General features: G+C 45.1%; 1 protein-coding gene across 2 annotated transcripts in view; it reads left to right on the plus strand.

The window, feature by feature from the left end:
* The window catches only part of ZC3H14 (zinc finger CCCH-type containing 14), a 437,675-nt gene that overhangs the window by 327,248 nt on the left and 90,275 nt on the right, over positions 1 to 20,152 (plus strand). For both annotated transcript variants that reach the window (XM_069637953.1, XM_069637954.1), the window contains exons 13-14: positions 2,512 to 2,629; positions 17,976 to 18,226. In XM_069637953.1, the coding sequence (XP_069494054.1) occupies positions 2,512 to 2,629; positions 17,976 to 18,226 (369 nt within the window). The remainder of the gene's footprint in view (positions 1 to 2,511; positions 2,630 to 17,975; positions 18,227 to 20,152) is intronic.

The raw sequence follows: 20,152 nt of genomic DNA on the forward strand, positions 1-20,152 counted from the left end.
TGCAGGTGTATGCGGCTGAGGAAGCTACTGCATTGGTTTGTTTTTAGAAGGATAAGGTGGCATCAATGTAGATACCAAGAGTTTTAGTGTTATTTGACACAGGGATGAGGTTACCATCTATGGTAAAGGCTTTGAATGAGGGATTGAGATTTTTAAGTTTGGCATGAGTACCCAGGATGATTAACTCAGTTTTTTCGTCATTGAGACACAGTCCATGGTGTGCCATCCATGCTTGTATTACCGAGTAGTTTTCATTAAGGGTGGTACTGTCAGTTACGTAATCACCCGAGATAGGAATGAGTATCTGGGTGTCATCCGCGTAATTAGTATACGTGACACCCAGAGCGTCAAGGATATCAAAGAGTGGTTTAGTGAATATATTGTAAAGTGTCAGGGACACGCAAGAGCCTTGCGGGACTCCACAAGGTACTGGTGAGGGTTCAGCAGAATCCGTAGCAGAAAAGACCCTCATGGTTCTGTTCGCCAGGAAGGAGCTAATCCAGGCTGTGGCTACGTCTGAAAAGTGTGCTGCAGATTTCAAGTGGTGACAGAGTGTTTGGTGGTTGACCAAGTCGAAAGCTGCTGACAGGTCAAGCAATAGAAGGAGTGCGAGTTTGCCATTGTCTTTCAGGATATGGATCTGAGTAGTAAGGTCTATTAGTGCAGTTTCCGTACCGTGTCTTGGTCGGAAGCCTGATTGCCTAAGTCCTAGGAGGTTGTTTGATTCTAAGTAGGCCTGTATTTGTAAGTAGGCTGCTCTGTCTAATATTTTTAATAAGAACGGTACCGTCGTTATAGGCCTATAGTTAGACGGGTTGGCTGGGTCAAGAGTAGGTTTTTTAAGGAGAGGAATGACCCAGGCGTCTTTAAGGTTATCAGGTACTATTCCAGATTTAAATGAGGCATTAATGAGGTTGGTGATGAAAGGTGCTAGGTTGTGCGCGGCCGCTTTGATGATCGGGGCAGGGCAGACATCACCTTGGCAGTTCGAAGGTTTGAGTTTCCTGATGATGTTTTCCACTTCCCAAATAGAAAGGGGTGAAAAGTTGAAAGGTTTACAAGTTGATTTGAAAGTGGATGGTCTGTTAGGTAGTTGTGTATAGTCAGGGTCAGCTAGTAATAAGGATTTTTTTGTGTTAATTTTGGCTTGTAGGCGAGCTATTTTGTCTAATAAGGCCTTCTGAATATTGCTACACCATAGTGTGTCAGTAATACATGTGTCAGTGGGGGCAATAGGGGATTCTAGTTCTTTCAGAATCGTGAAAAGTTCTTTAGTGTTCGATTCCGCTTGTGTAATCCTTTTGTTGTAGGTGTCTTTTTTAGCATGCAGTATGGCCTCTTTGTAACTGGAAGAGGATAGGGTAAGCTCCATCTTATTGGATGCTGTGGGTTGTTTTTTCCAGTGAGCCTCGGCGGTTCTTTTAGTTTTGCGTAATTCTCTTAACTGCGGCGTGAACCAGGTGTTAAGGTGACGCTGTGGTTTAGGTTTCCGCAATTTTAAAGGGGCAATGGTGTTCAGTGCTTTGAGTATAGCCTGGTTGTAGATATCCACTAAGACTGTGGGGTCAACATCTGAATCGATATTATTCAGAATAGGGAGTAATATGGGTAGGAGACTGTCAGGAGTAATGTCTTTCTTATTTCTCGTGCCGGTGGCGGGGGCGATGATGGGCAGCGCAGGGGGTAAATTGGCTTTGATAGCAAAGGTTAATTTGTGATGATCCGACCAGATGCAAGGGTCATTGGATAGGAGGTTGATAGGACAGTTGAGGTGGGAGAGCCAGTCTAGTGTTCTGCCTTTGATATGAGTAGGTTCGTGGATAATGTGTGTATGACCGAGTTCGGATAAGGTGTTGGCTAGGTCATGGGCGATAGTGTCCTTGGGATCGTTGCACCCGAGATTAAAGTCCCCAAGTAGGATGATTTGAGAGTTAGGTTTGGTGTTTATGGATATAAGTGATGCAATGTCCTCTATAAAAGAGGAAATGGATCCTGGTGGGCGGTAAATAAGGTGCAATGATGCTGTGTGGTTGGGTGAGAGAGGGAGCTTAATTGATAGTGATTCTGCTGAGAGGATTTGAACGTCTTGGATGATTTTGATGTCGAAGGTATTTCTGAATGTGAGGGCGAGTCCGCCTCCCTTCGTTTGGGTGGTATTTCTGTCAGATCTAATGATAGCATAACCATCAGGTATGGCGAGGGCCAAAGATGCCTTGTACTAAAACGCTCCAGATGTCTTGTACTAAAACGTCCATCAGCCATAGTTGACATTGCTGGTAATGAGGCATCATGGGGGTTGCAGTACACAACACCTTGAAAGATTCCAGACCACTAGGGTAGAAATTAGTAAAATTGTAATGTTCTACTTTTGTCCCAGTATACCTCTACAAATGTTGTATGCACAGCTTCTGTTACGCGCCACTGATCGCACACCACAGTACTAGGCCAGGCCAAAAGTCACCTATACATTCCTACTAGTTATGCATCCCTTTGTTTTATTTTTATTTGCAGGTGAGGAAGATGACGAGAATGTAGCAGTAAAGCAGAAAATACTTGAACGTTGTAAATACTGGCCAGCCTGTAAAAATGGGGACTCATGTAGTTACCATCATCCCACTGCACCCTGCAAGTAGGTAACGCTTCTGGAAGGGGTTCATCTGAATCTTTTCTTGGATTGCTGCCTCGATTTTGTCCTACTTGGTTAAACAAGAACAGAAATCCTATGAGTTTCCATGTAATGGCTTCAGATTGTCTTGGGAAGATGGCTCAGGGGCAACACGCTTGTCTTGGAAGCAGGAAGACGCAGAGCAACACAAGTTCGATCCCCGGGTCCGCGCTTAGAAACCGCTGGATATTAAGCGCGTTATAAATAACCAATTACAATTAAAATTGGTTTGCTACCCTTAGTAAGATTCTATCCTTTATGTATCCAATGCTGCCGTCTTGTGGTATTTTTTGTTTTTATCTATATTATATGAAGTGGCTTGCATCATATGCTAGTTTATTTTTGCTTATTCGTTTATGTGGTGTTTGGTTAGGTGCCACATGTACACTGGATACACCAGAGAACCCAGTCACATGTGCTATTCGTTTTGCAAGTATGACTCTGATTTAATGGCACGTGGTCCGGTAGAGTAAACCAGTCCCTAGCATGCCTTCACGCTATGCGCAAATCTGAATTTTTATTGGCTACAATCCACCATACGTGCCTTGTGCACCTTTTCCCTTTTTATGTACTTGGAACGCTGTGTGAAGAAGCATTCAACCACAATTTAAATGTTGAAATGTGCTTGTATTTCAGAATTTAAGTTTCTTTATAATACATAAGCCACCCAACTTCTCTTCTCACCTCCCCAACCCCCCACCCCCCACCCACCCTGCCCCCACTTTGCATTTTTTCGATTACTTCTCCCAATCCTAAAAATTGAAAAGAAGCTTTAGGGCAGAATTCAATTTTTGTGGATTTTGGCATCCCATTTTATGGGCCAGTTACTCTTTTTGCACTTCCTCCTCCCCTTGTGTTTTTAGGTTTCCTGGTATATTTTGGTGGTCAGAGGGACTTCTCATGAAGTGTGTATGCCACAACATCCCCTTTTTTCATGGATATAGTCCTGTGGTCCATGTCAGGCCATGGTGGCCCAAGGACCACGGACTTTACTCTACGGTATGTCTCCACTAGCTCTCACTCTCCATTCTGTTAGCCACCCGCTTTATCCCTATTGTCCGTGCCACTGCATTTCTAAGACACCACGTCAACCATCATGTATTCCTCGCTACTGCTCGCCCCAAGAACACCGCCCTTCTCCTCCAACACCGCCCAGTTCACAAAAAAAGTGCAGCGCTCGCACAGCAAATAGCTGTGTCATGTAGAAGTTGAGTCTCTCCTCACGCACCACACGCAGCCAGATGCATGCTAGTATGCCCTTGCTAACTTGGCATAGAAATAAGCGACTCCAATACCGAACCCGCTGCACTCCGCTTTCTCCCAAGAAACAACATGCCCCCAACATTAACCACCATCCTCTTTGATCCTCCTTACTACACATACCTATCCTACTAGACAGGACCTAAGCCCTAAACTCGCTAGGCCCCTACACTGGTCTGCCTCCCCATGCCTAGGGGACACCAGAACTCAGCGCCTCTCTGGGCTAACTGCACATGTCGTCACCGGCCAGCAATCCCTGTGTGCCTACATAATAGAAACAAGCGACTCCAATCCCGCACACACAAGCCACTGAAACGCTTCTTGACTGCAAGGTTTAGCTCCAAGCATTCTACCCAACAGATGCCTTACATACCACTTTGGGTCCGTGTTTTACTGTCACATAATGGTGCCTTATTGCCACCCAACGACCACTCCAACCCGCACAGACACATTAAACAGATTTCCTGCCCATTGCCCACTATGCCTGTCATGACTGAAGGTACACTTCTTGGCAAATTAATACCCTACCCCACACCACAAACATGTGCTCTAAGCACCCTCATTAACCACTTACTCACCAAATGAGCCTAAACAAGCCTCTCCTTTAGATCCCACCAAATTGGAGATGCGCCTCTTTACTCATATCCTTCCTTGATTGCTAAAAGTGACCCTGCTCACATAGACATGGTCATCTTCAGAGATACCTCTAGAATCATCGTGCCAACTGCTCAAACCCAGCCAGCCCTTAGACACACCTATCAAAGGGGCTCTAATTAATACTAGATCCCTCAGGGCCCACACACTCGACCTCTATAAAACGAAACGTGGCTGCATGCAGCATCAGGTCCTACCCTCTCTCTCAAAGTCCCCAACAACTACTCGATCGTTCGCAAAGACAGAATCAACACAAGAGGGGGGGTGGAGTGGCTATAATTGCTAAAAACTCTCTAGGCATTCGAGAAATTAGCAATCTTCACTTCCATTTTGAAGAATTATTGTCCATCAGATGGTTCCCTTCTGACACCACCTCTCTTACACTACACCTGGTATATTGTTCACTTGGTCCCATACTATCCTTTGAGGATGACATTGGACGTCTTCTGTCTGTGGAGACTAAACCATCCTCCAGAACTATCCTCTTGGGCGACGTAAACCTAGGCTATATTGACACCCTAGATGCTAACGCGCTAGCACTAGCAACTAACATCGAAACCCTTGGATTCATACAACGGATTACCAAACCTACACACAACAAAGGCCGTACATTATGCTGGTTGGTTAACCTAAATTGCAATGTCACTGTTCTCTTCAATTAGCCTAACCCTTGATCAGACCACAATATCATTCTTTTCAATATCTCGACCTGCAATCAAATCCAGGTCCACCCTAAGCTCATGCCCGCCACCCTAACCGGAAATTCCAAGAGCATTACCTCTTGTGGCATCCTACCCTTGCTAAAGGCACTGAAGCTGACCCATACAAAATGATGGAAACCTACAATCTGTCGTTACTTCACGCCATCGACATGGTCGCTCCACTGGGCAAATGTAAGGACAAACAAATCGCCCACCTCAACACATGGTTCACCCAGACCTCAAAGTGCTCCGCTTAAACAAACAAGCAGCAGAAACTGCATTGAGGAACAACCCTACAGACTCGAATAAGTCTCACTTCTCCTCCCTCTCCAAAGTACACAAACATGCTACACTCCAAGCAAAAATGACTACATACAATTACCGGATTCACAAAGCCAACTCCTCCACTTGTGCACAATTAGCAATACTACGAGAATTCAATTCTTCTATTCCCCTTCCCAACAACTGCTCCAAAGATGCCCTCTGGTGCACAAACATACAAAATGCTCTACTTGATAAAATAGCCTGCCTCACAAAGAATCTCTCCATTTAAAAAAAAAAAAAAAGCTCATCGTATCTACCTGAGACCTCGCCCGATAACAAAACCTCTACACTCCAACACATTCTCCCCTTCATTTTCAAGCCCATCTCAGAAACATAGCTGACCAAAATTATAAATGGTCTTAAACACTCTAAATGCCAAGGGGACATCTGCTCCACTACTGCTATCAAAGATTGTACTGAAGCACTCGCTCCATTCATAACTTCACTCATCAACTCCTCTTTCACTTCCAACTCATTTCCAGCCAACCTGAAAGATGCATGGTCCTATCTAAGTTAAAAAAAAAAAAAAAATCAACACTTCAACCTACCATACCCATTAACTACCGCCCCATCACCACTGTGCCATTCCTCCTTAAAATTCTGGACAGAGCTGCCTATTTATAAATCCAAATTTACTTGGAGACCAATAAACTTCTGGGTCTTCTTCAATCCGGATTCCGGCCGGGACAGGGGACGGAATCTGCGCTTCTCGACCTAAAGAATCATCTGGATTAAATCAAAGACACAGGCAAGTATGGATGGCAAGTCATTCACTATGCCTTAACAACGAGAAGACAGAGCTACTCCTGGTTGGCTCACAAACCTAGTTAAAGAAACTTGATGGAGCCTACAAAAAGTTTGTCATCTATGGCCTCTCCATCCCAGTCTCGCAACAAGTCAAAACCCTTGGGGTATACTTTGACTCAAATCTTTCATTGTCAAAATAGGCAAATGCTATTGCATCTTCAGCGGCCTACACCACAAACTTAATTAATGCCTGCAAACCCTTCCTTTCCGGGGCCAGTCGCACCACCATTGCCAGAGCTTTTACCGGCTCCAGACTTGACTATTGCAACTCCTTATTCGCTGGTACCAGCGCCCGTATCATTAACAAGTTGCAGATCGTACAGATGAGCTACTAGTCGCCCTGAACTTACCTAAAAAAGACAGTATCTCTTCAGCCAGAAAGAAGGTGCTCTGGCTGCCTATCCGCGAACGCATACTTTTCAAAACTCTGGGCATCACATACAAATGTATCATCAACACTGCAGCGAGATAACTGTCCAGCAGATTTAATACCACACAGTCAACAAGGCCTATTCGTTCAGTCTACACACACCGCCTCTGCGTCCCAAGACTCAAATTGCAGAGATCGGGATGTCGCAGCTTCACTGTCTTTACTTACCTCTCCTAGGTTTCAAGAATATGGTGGATTTCTTTTTTGTTCTTAGAAATTCAGAATTGCGTAAAATTGAATATTTAACTTTTTTGGCCTGGTTAGCCCTAGACAGTGTGCAGGGGCCGGGAGCTCCCCAATTGGGAACTTTTCTTTTTTTGCATTCCATACATGACCCATATGCCAGGGTTGTTCCTTTTCTCCCCTGCACCATTAATGACTTATACTATGTATTGAATTTTGGAATAATCATATCATTAATCTCTAGATACACCAAGAGTGCGAGTGGGTGACTTTCTTTTGACTATGTTGACGTAATGCCTCATGGCCGTTCTGGTAGGCCGAGTTGTTATGTGGCGTGAAATGGTATTGGCCAAGTAGATGGGCGCTTGGTTGGAGAGGCACTTGTGAGTAAAGGACAAGGTTTTGTATGATATTCTTTGCTTGATATTAAGCCATTTTAATGAGGCTCTAGTTTCCGAGATGTGTAGATTCCTTGGGATGTGTAAAGCTGCGCGAATGGCGTTATTTTACATAACTTGCATCTTGTTCAGGTTTTGTTGTGATGTGCCAAGATAAAGTGTGTTAAAGTGCTTTTCTGTTGGGTAAATTCTTACCTAACAGTCACTATCTATAACAATGTAATAAGTGTATTGCAAGGAAGACATGGTTTGTTTATTTATCTGTAAAGCGCTCCTCCCCCAAAGGTATCTGGGGGCTCCAAGAATATGCAATTTCTTAGTTACAACACAGAGATACAACCTATGATACAATACAGAATGGTCCATAATACAGGTAATATGAACAGGGTATGTGCAGGAATAATACACATATTTACATATATGGCTATGTTGTTAACTAGTCCATTTTGAGGGTGCTAAAGACGCGTGAGGTCTTTCGATCTGAGCCAGCGTTTGGTGTTGTCCCTGAATTTATGGAAGCGTTGAGTGACTCTTAGGCAGGATGGTAGGGAGTTCCAAAATTGAGCCGCCATGACTGGAAAGCTATTGCCACCGGCTTTAGTTAGCCTAAACTTAGGGACTCTTAGGCAACCGTAGTCGTAGTCGGTCGTACCGGGTTGTTCTTAGTGAATTTCTCAGTGAGGTGCTAAGTTGTTGAGACTTGTATATGTCAGAGAGGCAGTTTTTAGATGCATTCTATCCATAACGAAAGGCATTTATTATTGCATCTTATTGCCGAGATATGTTGTCTTTTGGAGATGCCTAATGCCGTTTACAGTGCATTGTTCTGGAGATTGTTAATGATGTATGTACTGGCACCTAGGTATAGTATGTTACAGTAATCGATTTTAAGACAGGAGTAAAGCTCTTGCCAGCGTGATGCAGCTTTCTGTAGAGAGAGGGGTCTGCTTGCATGGATTAGCTTACAGGTGTAGGCTGTAGCCGACGCCGTGGCACTAATTTGGTTGCACAAGTTTAGAGATGTCTGGTTGGAGGGGGTGGCTAGGAGCAGTAGCCCATTGTTCTCATCATTCGAGCAGAGGCCATGGGTGGCCATTCAAGCCTAAATGAGGAGATAGATTTTATTGATCAGGGCTAGATCTTTTTCATAGTTACCTGTCAAGGGTATAAGGATCTGGGTGTCATCCACATAGTTAGTGTAGGTGACACCCAGATGGTCTGTCATCAAACAATGGTTTGGTAAACATGTTGTACATGGTGGGTGAGACGCAAGAACCTTGCGAGACTCCACAAGTTATCTGGATGGGATCGGTAGTCGCGGATGATAAGACTCTCATGGGAAATGACTGGATCCACGCCTTTGCTTCGGCTGTGAAATGGGCCACTGATGACAAGTGATTGCATAACACCTTATGATCAACCAAGTCAAAAGAGGCTGACAAATCCAGCAGCAGCAGTAGGAGGGCTGATTTACCTTTGTCTTTCAGGTCATCAATCTGGATCTTCAGGTCGATCAAGGTTGCTTCTGTGCCATGTTGGGGTCTGAAGCCAGATTTGACACATTCCTAATAGTTTGTTGGTTTCCAAGTAAGATTGAATCTGGATATAGGCTGCTTTATCAATGATTTTTAGTAGGAAAGGGACTGTAGTGATGAATCTATAGTTAGTCGGAATGTTGGGGTCTTGGGAGAGTTCTTGAGAAGTGGGAGAACCCACACGTTTGTGGGGACGGTGCATGAATGGAAAGATGCATTGATGATCGTGGTGATAAATAGTGCTAGTTCATGGGCTGCTTCTTTAATGGCGGAGGCTGGACAAGCGTCTCCTTGACAATTGGATGGTTTGAGTGAGTTAATGTTTTCCACTTCATGGGTGGATACTTGGGAAAATTTAAATAGTTGAGGCGGTCGAGGCAGTTTGGGGCAAGATTTAGTAGTGTTTACTTGAGTGGTGAGGTTGCTTTTCTGTGCAGCAATTTTATTTTGTGTTGTAATATGTGCTTTGCTCTTGAGTGGAATTCTACAAAGTAGAATTCCACTCTTGCTCTGATGACATGTTTACATCTGTTTAAGATTCTATGAGCAGCCGTTACGAGTTGAAGTGGAGAGCTGATGAGTAGGTTGAGCATTGCTGGGCTCAGGCTGGTTACTATTAAAGGATCTTCACTTACCTGCAGTGTATGACTCCCTTATTACATTTTGCAGTAGCAACATTTTGTTTACTAAAGCATCTTCGATTTTAGAGCACCAGGATTTGTCCTTGATACAGATGTCTGGTGGGGGCAGAGGGGGTAGGCGATTCCAGTTCTCTTAGAATAGTAAAGAGTTCTCTGGATTTAGAACTGGTTTTGTCAATCCTATCGGTGTAGGTATTGCATTTGGTCAAGATAATTTCAGATTTGTAGTTGGCCATAAATTTGCATAGGCTCTCTTTGTCTGGCATGGGATTGTTTTCCAAGTCGATACAATTTTTCTTTTTTCCTTTCGTAAGGCATTAAGGTGAAGTGTAAACCACGTATTCCATTGAGCTTTGGGTTTCCTTTTGCACAGTTAAAGCAGAGCAATTTTGTCCAATGCTTGGGTAATGGTATTGTTGTGAAGTTCCACTAATTCTGCTGGATCGGAAGATACGGGTAGAGGGGTGAGGAGTGGTTGTAGGAGTAGCTTCAGTTTGTCCACTGTGATGTTTCTTTTGTTTCTAGTTGTGATGGATGGCACAATGTTATTTTGTTTGTTGGGCAATCTTCAATCTTGTATAGTGAAGGAGATAAGGGAGTGATCAGTCCATGGGAATGGTTCACTGGACGTTATAGTAGTTTCACAGTTCAGATCCGCTACCCAGTCAAGGGTTCTTCCTTTTTCGTGCATAGGGAGATGGGTTCTTTGCGTGAGGCCTAGCTCTGTCATTGAGTTGGCTAGAGTTTTGGCAGGTTGATAATTAAGGTTGTTGAGACCTAGGTTGAAGTCGCCGAGTATTAGGATTTGGGAGGTGAGTTTAGTGTTTGTAGATAGAAGAGTATTAATGTCATTCTCAAAGGAGCTGATGGGGCCATGGGGGTCTGTATATTAGGTGCATCGTTATGGTGCGTGAGTTGTTGAGAGGAAGTTTAACTGCCTTGGATTCACATGACTTTGATTGTGAGTGAGAAACTAATCTGAGGCCTAGGGTGGATTTGCTGATAACAGCAATTCCTCCGCCCCTGGAAGATTCTCCATCAGATTTTAGGATTGTATAGTTATCAGTGGTAGCAACGAGGATATATGGTCCTACCGCAGCATGCAGCCAGGTCTCAGTTATGGCTAGGAAGTCTATATTTTTCTCAATTATTAGGTCGGCAATTTCATTTGCATGTGCTACTATGGACCTAGTGTTGATCAGTGCACCATTGATAGAGGTGAGACTGATGCATTGGCAGTTTCTCAGTGGCTGTGTAGATGGCTTAGCTGTCAGAAGGACTTTGTGGGTTTTGGGGGAGATTTTCTTGAGCCTTTGTGGTTGAGTATACGTGGCGGGTAAGTTGAACGTAGTAGGGTAGAACTTGCCTAATATGGTGCCAAGTCTGTTGTTCCTAATAGTTGTAGGGCAAGGGTAGTTCTGAGCTAGGTAGGGGGCGTAATCTGGGGAGTACAGGTATCCTTTAGATTTCTCAGCACATTACCAAATTGGGTGGTACTGTGGTGAATATTAAGGAAGTTGGTGGTGATGGGATCTGTAGGAAGTAGGTAGGAATTGGGCGTTTGGTTGTGCAGAGGTGGAAGGGAAGAGGTGGGCTTGATATGGCGTGGGAAGGCAAGGTGGGCGAGGGTAAGAACAAGGTAGGCTTGATCAAATCTGCAGTGAGTGCCAGAGTTGGCATAGTGTCAAGGCTACTACATGTAGCTTTCTGTGACATGGCACAGTTGGGCCGGGCCTCAGGTTGGTTGTTAGTCTGACCAGATATGAGAGGTGTATATGTTGAACTGGATTATCACAATGATGGTGGCATGCATTTTTGACAACATCTAGTGGGGCGTATGCAGACAATGTAGTCTAGTAGTGTACCCAACAGGCAATAGGGGAATGACTGAAGGCTATGGCCTATATTTTAGCATTATCTAGAAAGGCAAGTGCCTCCACAGTATCCTAGCTATGAAATTCTAATTAGGGAATAGGTGCTCACCGTGGGCTACAGCATACATTTTTAGCATTTTCTAGAAAGGCATGTACAAACATAATAGGCTAGATATGACGATCTACACAGGCAACAGGTAATCACTGAGGGCTGTGGCATACATTTTCGGCATTATCTAGACAGGCATGTGCAGACATAGTAGACATGATGTAATATTCGATATGCAGTAGAGGATCACTGTAGTCTTAAGGATAGCTCTCTAAGATATGAAAGGCTGAGTGAGGAGTTCATAATGCATTCGAAAATCACGGGCAGTAAAGGTAAATCAAATCACGGTAGGTAAATCATGGAACTCACAGGCATAGTGGTCTAGATATAGTGTTCACAGACAGAAGAGAGCTTGGGGGGGGGCTATGCAGGCATTCATGAAAAACAGTCTAAATGAGGTGATCCCAGGGCAGTGCGGGGTCACCATAAACTCGACAGGGTATTTGCAAACACAGTGGGCTAAGAATGTATTTTGCCAGCAGTAGCAAAACAGTAGAGTATGCAGGCCCTCACTGGCACGGTGGGCTACGTATAATGATAATAGGCAGTGAAGAGCTTTTCAGTGGGTTCAAACATTATAATAGTGCAATGGGTCTCGAGGTGGGCGGCGATAATGAGGAAGGGGGTCTCACACCGTAATGGATGACAACAAATAATGAGTTTGTGAGCAGCAATGGAGGGGGATGCCGAGGTGTTCCGGCGGTCCACGTGTGAGTCTAGGAGCTACTATCAATAGCCGCGGTACACAGGCAGAAATGGTAGGGCATCAAGAAGTAATATTGAGTGGAGGCAGTCGCAGGAAGATATTACTCACGTGAGCTGGTCAGAAGAGCTCTGGGTCGAATATGCAGTGTAGGGCTGAGACAATAATGAGGGAGTCAATGGTATCAGTAGTAAGACGGACACAAGTAACCACAGTCAAGGGTGTTTATTGAACTTCCACAAGGTTATGATAACCACGTATCTAAACCTAAATTTATAGATGGGAGCAAGCTTCGACCATCAAATAATAGAAAACGCTGTCGTAGTCGTGTCAAAATAAAGATGGCCTATACTTAAAAAAAAAAAAAAAAATTGCAAAACCTTACTCGATATAACAAAAGGTGTGTGGGATATTGCAATGGATAAGTGTTCAGGAAAGAATAAGTCAGAATGACTGAGTAAATGTGTCCCCCTTGCCCACGTTTCCAGGCTCTGGACAAGGCGCCTCATTGGATCTCGGAACACTCTTTTGAACCTTGGGATACAATTCCAATCAATGGTGCTTACAACGGGTCTCCCTTTGTTGGGCTTGGACCTTCTTCAATCATTTATTTGCCTCAAATGCTTTAGATTGTTCGAGGAAGATTTGACTCGGACCCTCTCATGACAACTTCGACTTAATGGTTTTCTGGTATCTGTAGTTCTCATACAATGCTCACTTTCACTTTGGCTCCTCTCAACCAGGGTTACAGTATTCAACTTTCACAATTTCTCTGGCGTCCCTCAGTCGGGCGCGAGTCTTTTAACATGACTTCTCTCTCTCTTCAATCGAAACGCATCTTACCAAGACTTTCGACTAGGCGGTTTCCCTTTGCCTGACCACTCGGTTGTTTGTACCCTTCTTCTTTCAACACTACACAGTTGAAAAAGTATGTATCGGTTGTTTTCCTGCAATCTTCTCTTTGTTGCTTGGCCTTGCTCAGTCTTTCAGAGTCTCCCTCCACCGGGTTTAGACCTTCTCCAAAAGTTCACAAGGGGTTTCCCTCTGCTGCGCTCGGACCCCTCTCAAGATTCACAAAGTGCCTCCCTCTGCCGGGCTCGGACCCTTCTTCAAATATCTAAACAAAACTAAAAAGAATGTCTTTGGACTTCCAGTCCCATAATGCCGTTCTTGGCATTTTGCTCACACTTACTCAGCTCCCCAGAATGTCATTGCTGCTGTTTTAGGAGCCGCCGGAGCACTAGGTGAAATTTATCTGGTGTCGGGGTTTAGCCCAGGGGAGGAGCTTTGTTGTGGGTGTCACCAGGTAACCCCAGCTTCCCCTGTTTTAGACTCCCTGGAGGCAAAGCTTCCACTCCACACTGCAGCCTCCCCTGCACAGTCAGACTCAGTGTCTCAGTAGTTATTTCTCCTCCAGGCCTTCCAGGTTCCTCTCAGCTCCACATGTCTCGCTCTGGGGTCCTGGCACACTCCAGCATCCCCAGCTTGCTCAAAGTGTGCTCTACTGCTCTGCCTTTTATACTTCCTGGGAGTGCCAAGTGGAGTCAGGTGTGAGTAGTTAGAAAGGGAGGCCTGACCTCATTAGCGGGACAGTCCAATCTTAATATAGCATAGTCTTTCTTCTGTTTCTCAGGGGTGTTTTGAGAGATCTTCAATGGCTCTGCTGCCTTCTTCCTCCTCTGTGTTTGTAGAAGAAACCAGTGTGGCAGGATGGTGGGAGTTGTAGTTTTTCTGATTAATTAGGGAAAAACTGTGTGGGGTTTTGTCCAAATAAACGGGGTGAGTGTGTGATGGTAAATAAATGCATTTGTGTAGTTTCACAGAATGGTACTGGGGCATAATGGAACTGGTTTGACAATATTCTATTTCAACTTTTGGAATGTCGAGTAGGAGCATATCTGAGACAAGGGGATAGTCCTGAGGTTGTGATACATGGGGGATGGTAATTGTAATTTCTTTCTCCCGGTTCTCCCACGCCTCTTTTCTGAGTTGTTACTTGTTGGAATTAGGGAGGGGGGGTAACAGGACAGGATTTAGAATAACCTATAAAGGTGGAGGGCGTGTCGAAAAGGGATGTGGGGAGGGGGAAGAGTACTGTGTCTCGCCATCCAGTGTCTCACCCCCATTCCCTGGGGATCCCTCACCCAGGTGATCCTCCCGCACTTGTCCACCCACAGGGTCTGGATCCAAGGGCAATGGCCGTGCCCTGGCAACCTGAGAAAGAGATCCTGTAACGCTCCCCTGGTATCCACAGGGACGTCACTCAGCCTGTTCTGACCTCTTACGACCTCGAACCCTTCCCTGGAGGCTATTCGACTGGAGACTGGGCCTGAAACACAGGATGGGTAGAGTTTAACTCCCTATTGTCTCTGTGTGCTTCAATCCCTTCTACCCCGGGGTCCAACCCTTCCCTTTGGTCCACAGCTCACCAGGGGCGCGTTGATTGATGCAGGCTCGTTGCTGCCTAGTTACTTCACTGGCAAGAGTCCGACAGGTAAGTATAATGAGTCTTTTGAACAGTTCTCTAACTTCGTTCCTTTCCTTCCTTAGATGATGGCCGGCGTCTGGGGATGGTGGCGTGCTGCTGAGATGAGTAGTGCTGAAGGTGAGTGAGAGCGCGATGCGTGATGCACCCCTTTCGTATTTGTATTGAACTGAGTTCTTTTCCTGTGTCTTTTAGGTACCGCAACGTTTTGAGCGTGGATGCCGGTTATGAAGAACAAATGCGGTGACTAAGCGCGGTATGCAGCGCCTCTAGATGTTTCCACGCTAACCTGGAGTGTCTTTTCCCTCTTGCAGATGGATGAGAAGTTCCGGAGACAGAGTTCCTCCAGAGCGGCTGGGATTCAGGTAAGCGTTTGAAGCTTGTACAGTATTTAAAAATAAGCGAAGATTTGCAGAATGCTTACTAATGCCTTTTTTCTGTTCTTTTCCCTTTTCCTTAGGAAGCGGCGTGCCGGGATGGGAATGACACCGCCGAAGATGCCCGCAGAACAGAAGGAGCGATGAATGATGGGCAGAAGCGCCGCAAGGTATGGCTGTTCCTAACAGTGTTCTTGTTCTTGCAGGAGCTGAGCGCAGAAGAAAGATGCAGGCCTACTGGAGACCGATCCGAACACGGTGAGTGTCACGCTGCAGGTGCAGAAAACACAAAGCATGTTTCTCAGCCTGGGCGTGGCTTAAATAGTCTCTGGGTATCCCAGGTGTCTCTGGGCTGAACCACACCCAAAAGACTAGGCTGCACATGCAGTTCTGGGAACCGAAATATGTGGGGGCATCCATCTTGTCCCCATCAATGCACTACAAGTCCAATCCCCAATGTTATCCTATGGGAGTGAGTGAGTCTGGTGCCACAAGCGCCAAGTCCTACTCCAAGTGGGTCTTTGGAGGGATGGAGAGGCCCTTGAGGGTAGGTGATCGTGGCCTGAATCCAGCCTGAAATCTTGGAGGGCTGGGAACATGAGGGGCAGGAATCATGACAGATCCCCAGTGAGACACTTTCATTTTTTCTCACAGTATGTATCCACTATAAGCGTTGTTTACAATCTAAGCAAATTTATGTATGAACCCTGCGCACTATACAAATGATAAAATAAATAAAATGGTAGCCCATGTGGGGCTTTCTATGTCCCCATTTTGGCCATACAGTGATTATATCACCATACATTGGTATTGGCGTGTATGCTGGTGGCAGCTACAATTTAAATTCACTAGAGGTGCAAGTTAATTTACCACTTTCTTGGTAGCAATTGGGGCACTAATGTGAATTTCTAAGTGCTATTCTCAGGTATTTTGTTTTAGGGTTTTTTCTCTATTTGGGGAAACTACAAGGCAGGCCTAAAATATCTGTTCGGCACACATGCCACGCACCCTCTGTGGTGATTCGGACATGTCTAGACCTAGGTCAGCTAGTATACATCCTGTGGGAGTGTACCTGAGCCTTTGGCGGTTTATGTCTCCAATCTAATTGGTTGACTGCCAAGGTGCCCTCCTGTGCGGTTAGAGGGCTTTCTTTTCCCAGGGTAGATCTAGGCGAGAAAGCCTAACCCTGCCTCAATTCTGATGTTTTTATCCCTGGGATTCTGCAGGTTAACTTACCTCCTGGAGGATTTTGCCACGAAGCTGCTGCATTTTTTGGAGCAGGTCTAGCCATTGTGGCTGGGTCCTGTGTCCTTCTCTGTGCTCCGTTTTTTATTCTTGGCTTTTGATGTTCTTTCTGGGCTGTCCACATTCTCCCCCTGCTCTTCAACACCTAATGGGCTGGGATCTCTGTGCTGGAACAGGGAAGTGACTGTTTACTTGCTGCTTCCACATGTTACTACCTTAGTCGTGTGATTAGTGTGTAGGCAACTGTTGCTGACTAAAAGGTTTGTGTAACCTTCTATTCTTTGTTTGGGCTGTGTCCACTGTGTCCTGAATTGCCTCCACTGTGTCTTCGTCTTGTGGCTGTGTTCTTCTGGCTGGCTCTCCCGTTTTATCCATCATGCTGGTGGAATCTAATTGGTCTGATTGCTATGCCTTCCTCGAGCCATATTCAGCACTGTTTTTACTCCAGGTCGGTGTGTTTCTCTTCTGTGAAGGTAGATTGTTCTTCTTTTTGAGTTGCTGGAGGAGCCGTTTGTCCGTGAATCAATGCCCTAGATGACCTGGTCCTTCAGCTCAAATTGTGAAGGATGTCTTATATTCCCTGTGCCTTCCTGGAACAGTCTTTTCGGGAACGGCTTGGTGGGCTGTTCTTGATACTTACCCCCAAGATGTCCCCAGGACCAATGACCTCCATTGGGTTCTGCAGCCCTCCTTCAGCTGTATTTGGCTGTTGTCTTACATTCGTAAAAAGCCTGCTGTGCTTCCTTAGTGCCTGGGGCAGCATGGCCTCACACCGAGCACGGAATCCCATTGTTTTTTGTTGCATGCTTACACTACTTAGTTTTGAGCTGTTGCATTTTGGTATGCCCGTAGTCAAAGAACATTGTGTTATTTTACATGAAGCTTTAAATCTCGTCCATTACTGTAAAAACAAGGTCTTTGCATACATCGCAAACAATTGTTGGTATTTCTCAGGATCCTCTTGACAAATATTTTACTGTTTTGACCCTCCTCTCTCTATTCAGCCTCCTTTTAATTCTACCTTTGTTTTGTTAGGATCTGTTTTTAGCTCTAACGTTGCTTTGCATGTTTAGTCCTGGATTGTAAGGTAGTATTTGAAGGTTTTTCATACGTTCATGTATGTTTCTTCTCATTCTAGTTATGTGACATTACGTGCAAGATCCTTATTAGATCTTGTAAGTGGCTAATATTACTTTCCAAGTGAGCTATCTTTTTTTCCTTAAAGACCAGACGTGACCACTCAAGGTTTTGCTATGTTACCCAACTACTAATGAAATATGACCCTCCACCCTGCTTCACTTACAATGTCTACGGTGAATTTAGTTTGTAATTCTGCCTCCCACTGGCACTGTGCACATTCTTCCAAATCCAAAGAGCCCCTGAGTAAAGAATGCCCTTTTCCTTTTTAAATCCACACTGTATGTTTATATTTAGTAGTAATTTCTGGGAGACTTGTGCAGTGGAACAACAGCTCACGCAGTGCTTTACCACTCCTGTGTTTCCCCGTCATGATGTAGATTGTATGCTTGCACTGTGCTGCTGTTTGTGGAATACAGTAACATTGTTCATCTCCCTCTCTTTCAGGGCGTTTCCCAAGTGCAGGTTTGCAGAGAAATGCTTGTTTATCCATCCAAACTGTAAATATGACGCGAAGTGTACCAAACCGGATTGCCCTTACACTCACGCTAGTCGGCGGTACCCTGTACCCCCAGCTGATGGCACAGCTGTTCTTTCTAATGCCCCCTACTGTAGATTTGATACCCAGTGCACCAAACCGGACTGTCCTTATATGCACGCAAGCCAACTAAATCCTGAACCACCGCCACCGAAATCAGGTGAGAGCACTCCTGCCTTTCATGCTTTGTCAATATCTTTAAGAGAATGAGTATCTACTTTGGGGTCTGGCTCTCAACATATGTACTCATGCTCATCACTTTGGCCAAATGTTTCTTCCTGTCCATTGAATAGTAAATTAACCATCATGCTTCTGTGTATGTAATGTAATGTGATACATGTCTATATTTCTTCTGTCCTTGGTGAAGGTATGCGCTTGTATGCTGAGTGCATAAGGCCCCTCTACTGTAGACAATAGCGTTAGGCAAGATTGTGTGCAGTATCCTTTGGAAGACTACAGCAACCTTGACCTCTTGGCAATAGGAACCCAACCTTTGGTATAAGTCTGTACTACACAGGTAGTGTGGCTGAGCAGCCAGGCTTATCTCAAGAGGGGTCAATGTGATCACTAGGGTTGTAACACAGAGTTTCACAGTGACAGTTATTCAAATAAACACTTACGCTCAAGGTTTCTTGATTAAACAATTATTAAATTATTTAACAGTCAATTATATAAGCTTTCTTCAGAAGGGAGCCAAACAAGTAACAATTATAATACACTTCAAAACACACTCTTAGTTTCTCTAAATCAGATGATACCCATTGGGGATGGCACACAGTCACTTCCTACACCCTCAGGTGACTTAAATAGCTAGGACACTGTGTACATTGATTTATCACTGGTACATTTGGAGAAATACTGAGTTTGGTGTAAAGGTTAGATATCGGAATAAAACAAAGGTTAACAAATAATTCATAAACAGGTAAGTACTTTTAAAACCTTCCAATGTCAAGTAAATGTAACCCTTTCCTGGGGGAAAGGTAAAGGCACAGAGTCGGAGGTAAAAAGAGTCTCTCAGGGAGCCATGACCGCCAATGTTAGTTGAACAAGGTCTAGGGGAGCTGAAGACAATGTTTTTAGAAAAGTTTGTAGAAATAAGATTCACTTGAAGGGCCACAAGGTGGCAGGCTTGTGAGGGGCAAAGCTGTAAGCAACTCAGCAAGGGAAACCAAGACCAGTCTCAACTGAGAGCAAGTAAGGAAACACAAGAGATAAGTCCTCTTAGGTTTACAGTACCTTTGGTTAGAAGAAAGGGTTCCAGCTGGCTTCTGTTCCTGTACAGCTCTGCAGATCCTGGTGTTCGTGGGCCTCAGTCGTGGGGACAAGAGGGAGGACATCTAGGGACTCCTGCACTGCAATCGGAAGGTCAGAGGCAGCAATGGGCAAACTTCAATTCAGCAGCACTTCGTGGTTTCAGCTCCTCGCGTCTGACAGCAAATAGCAACACCGGATACCACTTCAGACTTTCCTGGCATCTGGGGTCCAGCACTCTGTTGAGGTGTCTCAGACTTGGTCAGTCCTGCTTCAGGGAAGTCCGGGGGATCTTCCTGGCTCTCGGGTCATTTGGTGTTCCTCTCCTTGGCACTTCGGTTCCAGCAGCAGCAGCAGTAGAAGTACAGCCAGCTCCGAGAGGATGTCCAAACAAGTTCACTCTGGGTTTGATTGGTCCCATCAACCCAAGGGGAGAAGTCGTCCTTGCAGGGCTTCTCTAGTCAAAATTAATTTGTAGCTTCAGTACAACAGCAGGGCTTCACCGAGCAAACCAACTGTCCAGGAGTTGCAGTAGGCACCTCTTCTAAGTTCTTTTTCGGATTCCTTCGTCCAGTGGTCGACTCTGCCTTCCAAGCCAAAAGCCTTTTATGCAGATTTCTCCCATTCATTCTAGCCTAGCTGTCAATCACACAGCAATGTGGCTGTCCTTGCCGGATAGCCAGCCAGCCAATCACCTTTGGGTGCATTCCTGTAACCAAGGGGATTAAGCACAGGGAGTTTCGGGCACCCAACCCACCACTCGCATACTGGAGCCAGAGGCGGGCTTCACTCGGGAATCCTGTCAAAGGCAAAATGAACAAGAGACCAAACCTGG

Source organism: Ambystoma mexicanum, chromosome 14 (genome assembly GCF_040938575.1).
Source record: "Ambystoma mexicanum isolate Mex_15411 chromosome 14, UKY_AmexF1_1, whole genome shotgun sequence".
NCBI lineage: Eukaryota > Metazoa > Chordata > Amphibia > Caudata > Ambystomatidae > Ambystoma > Ambystoma mexicanum.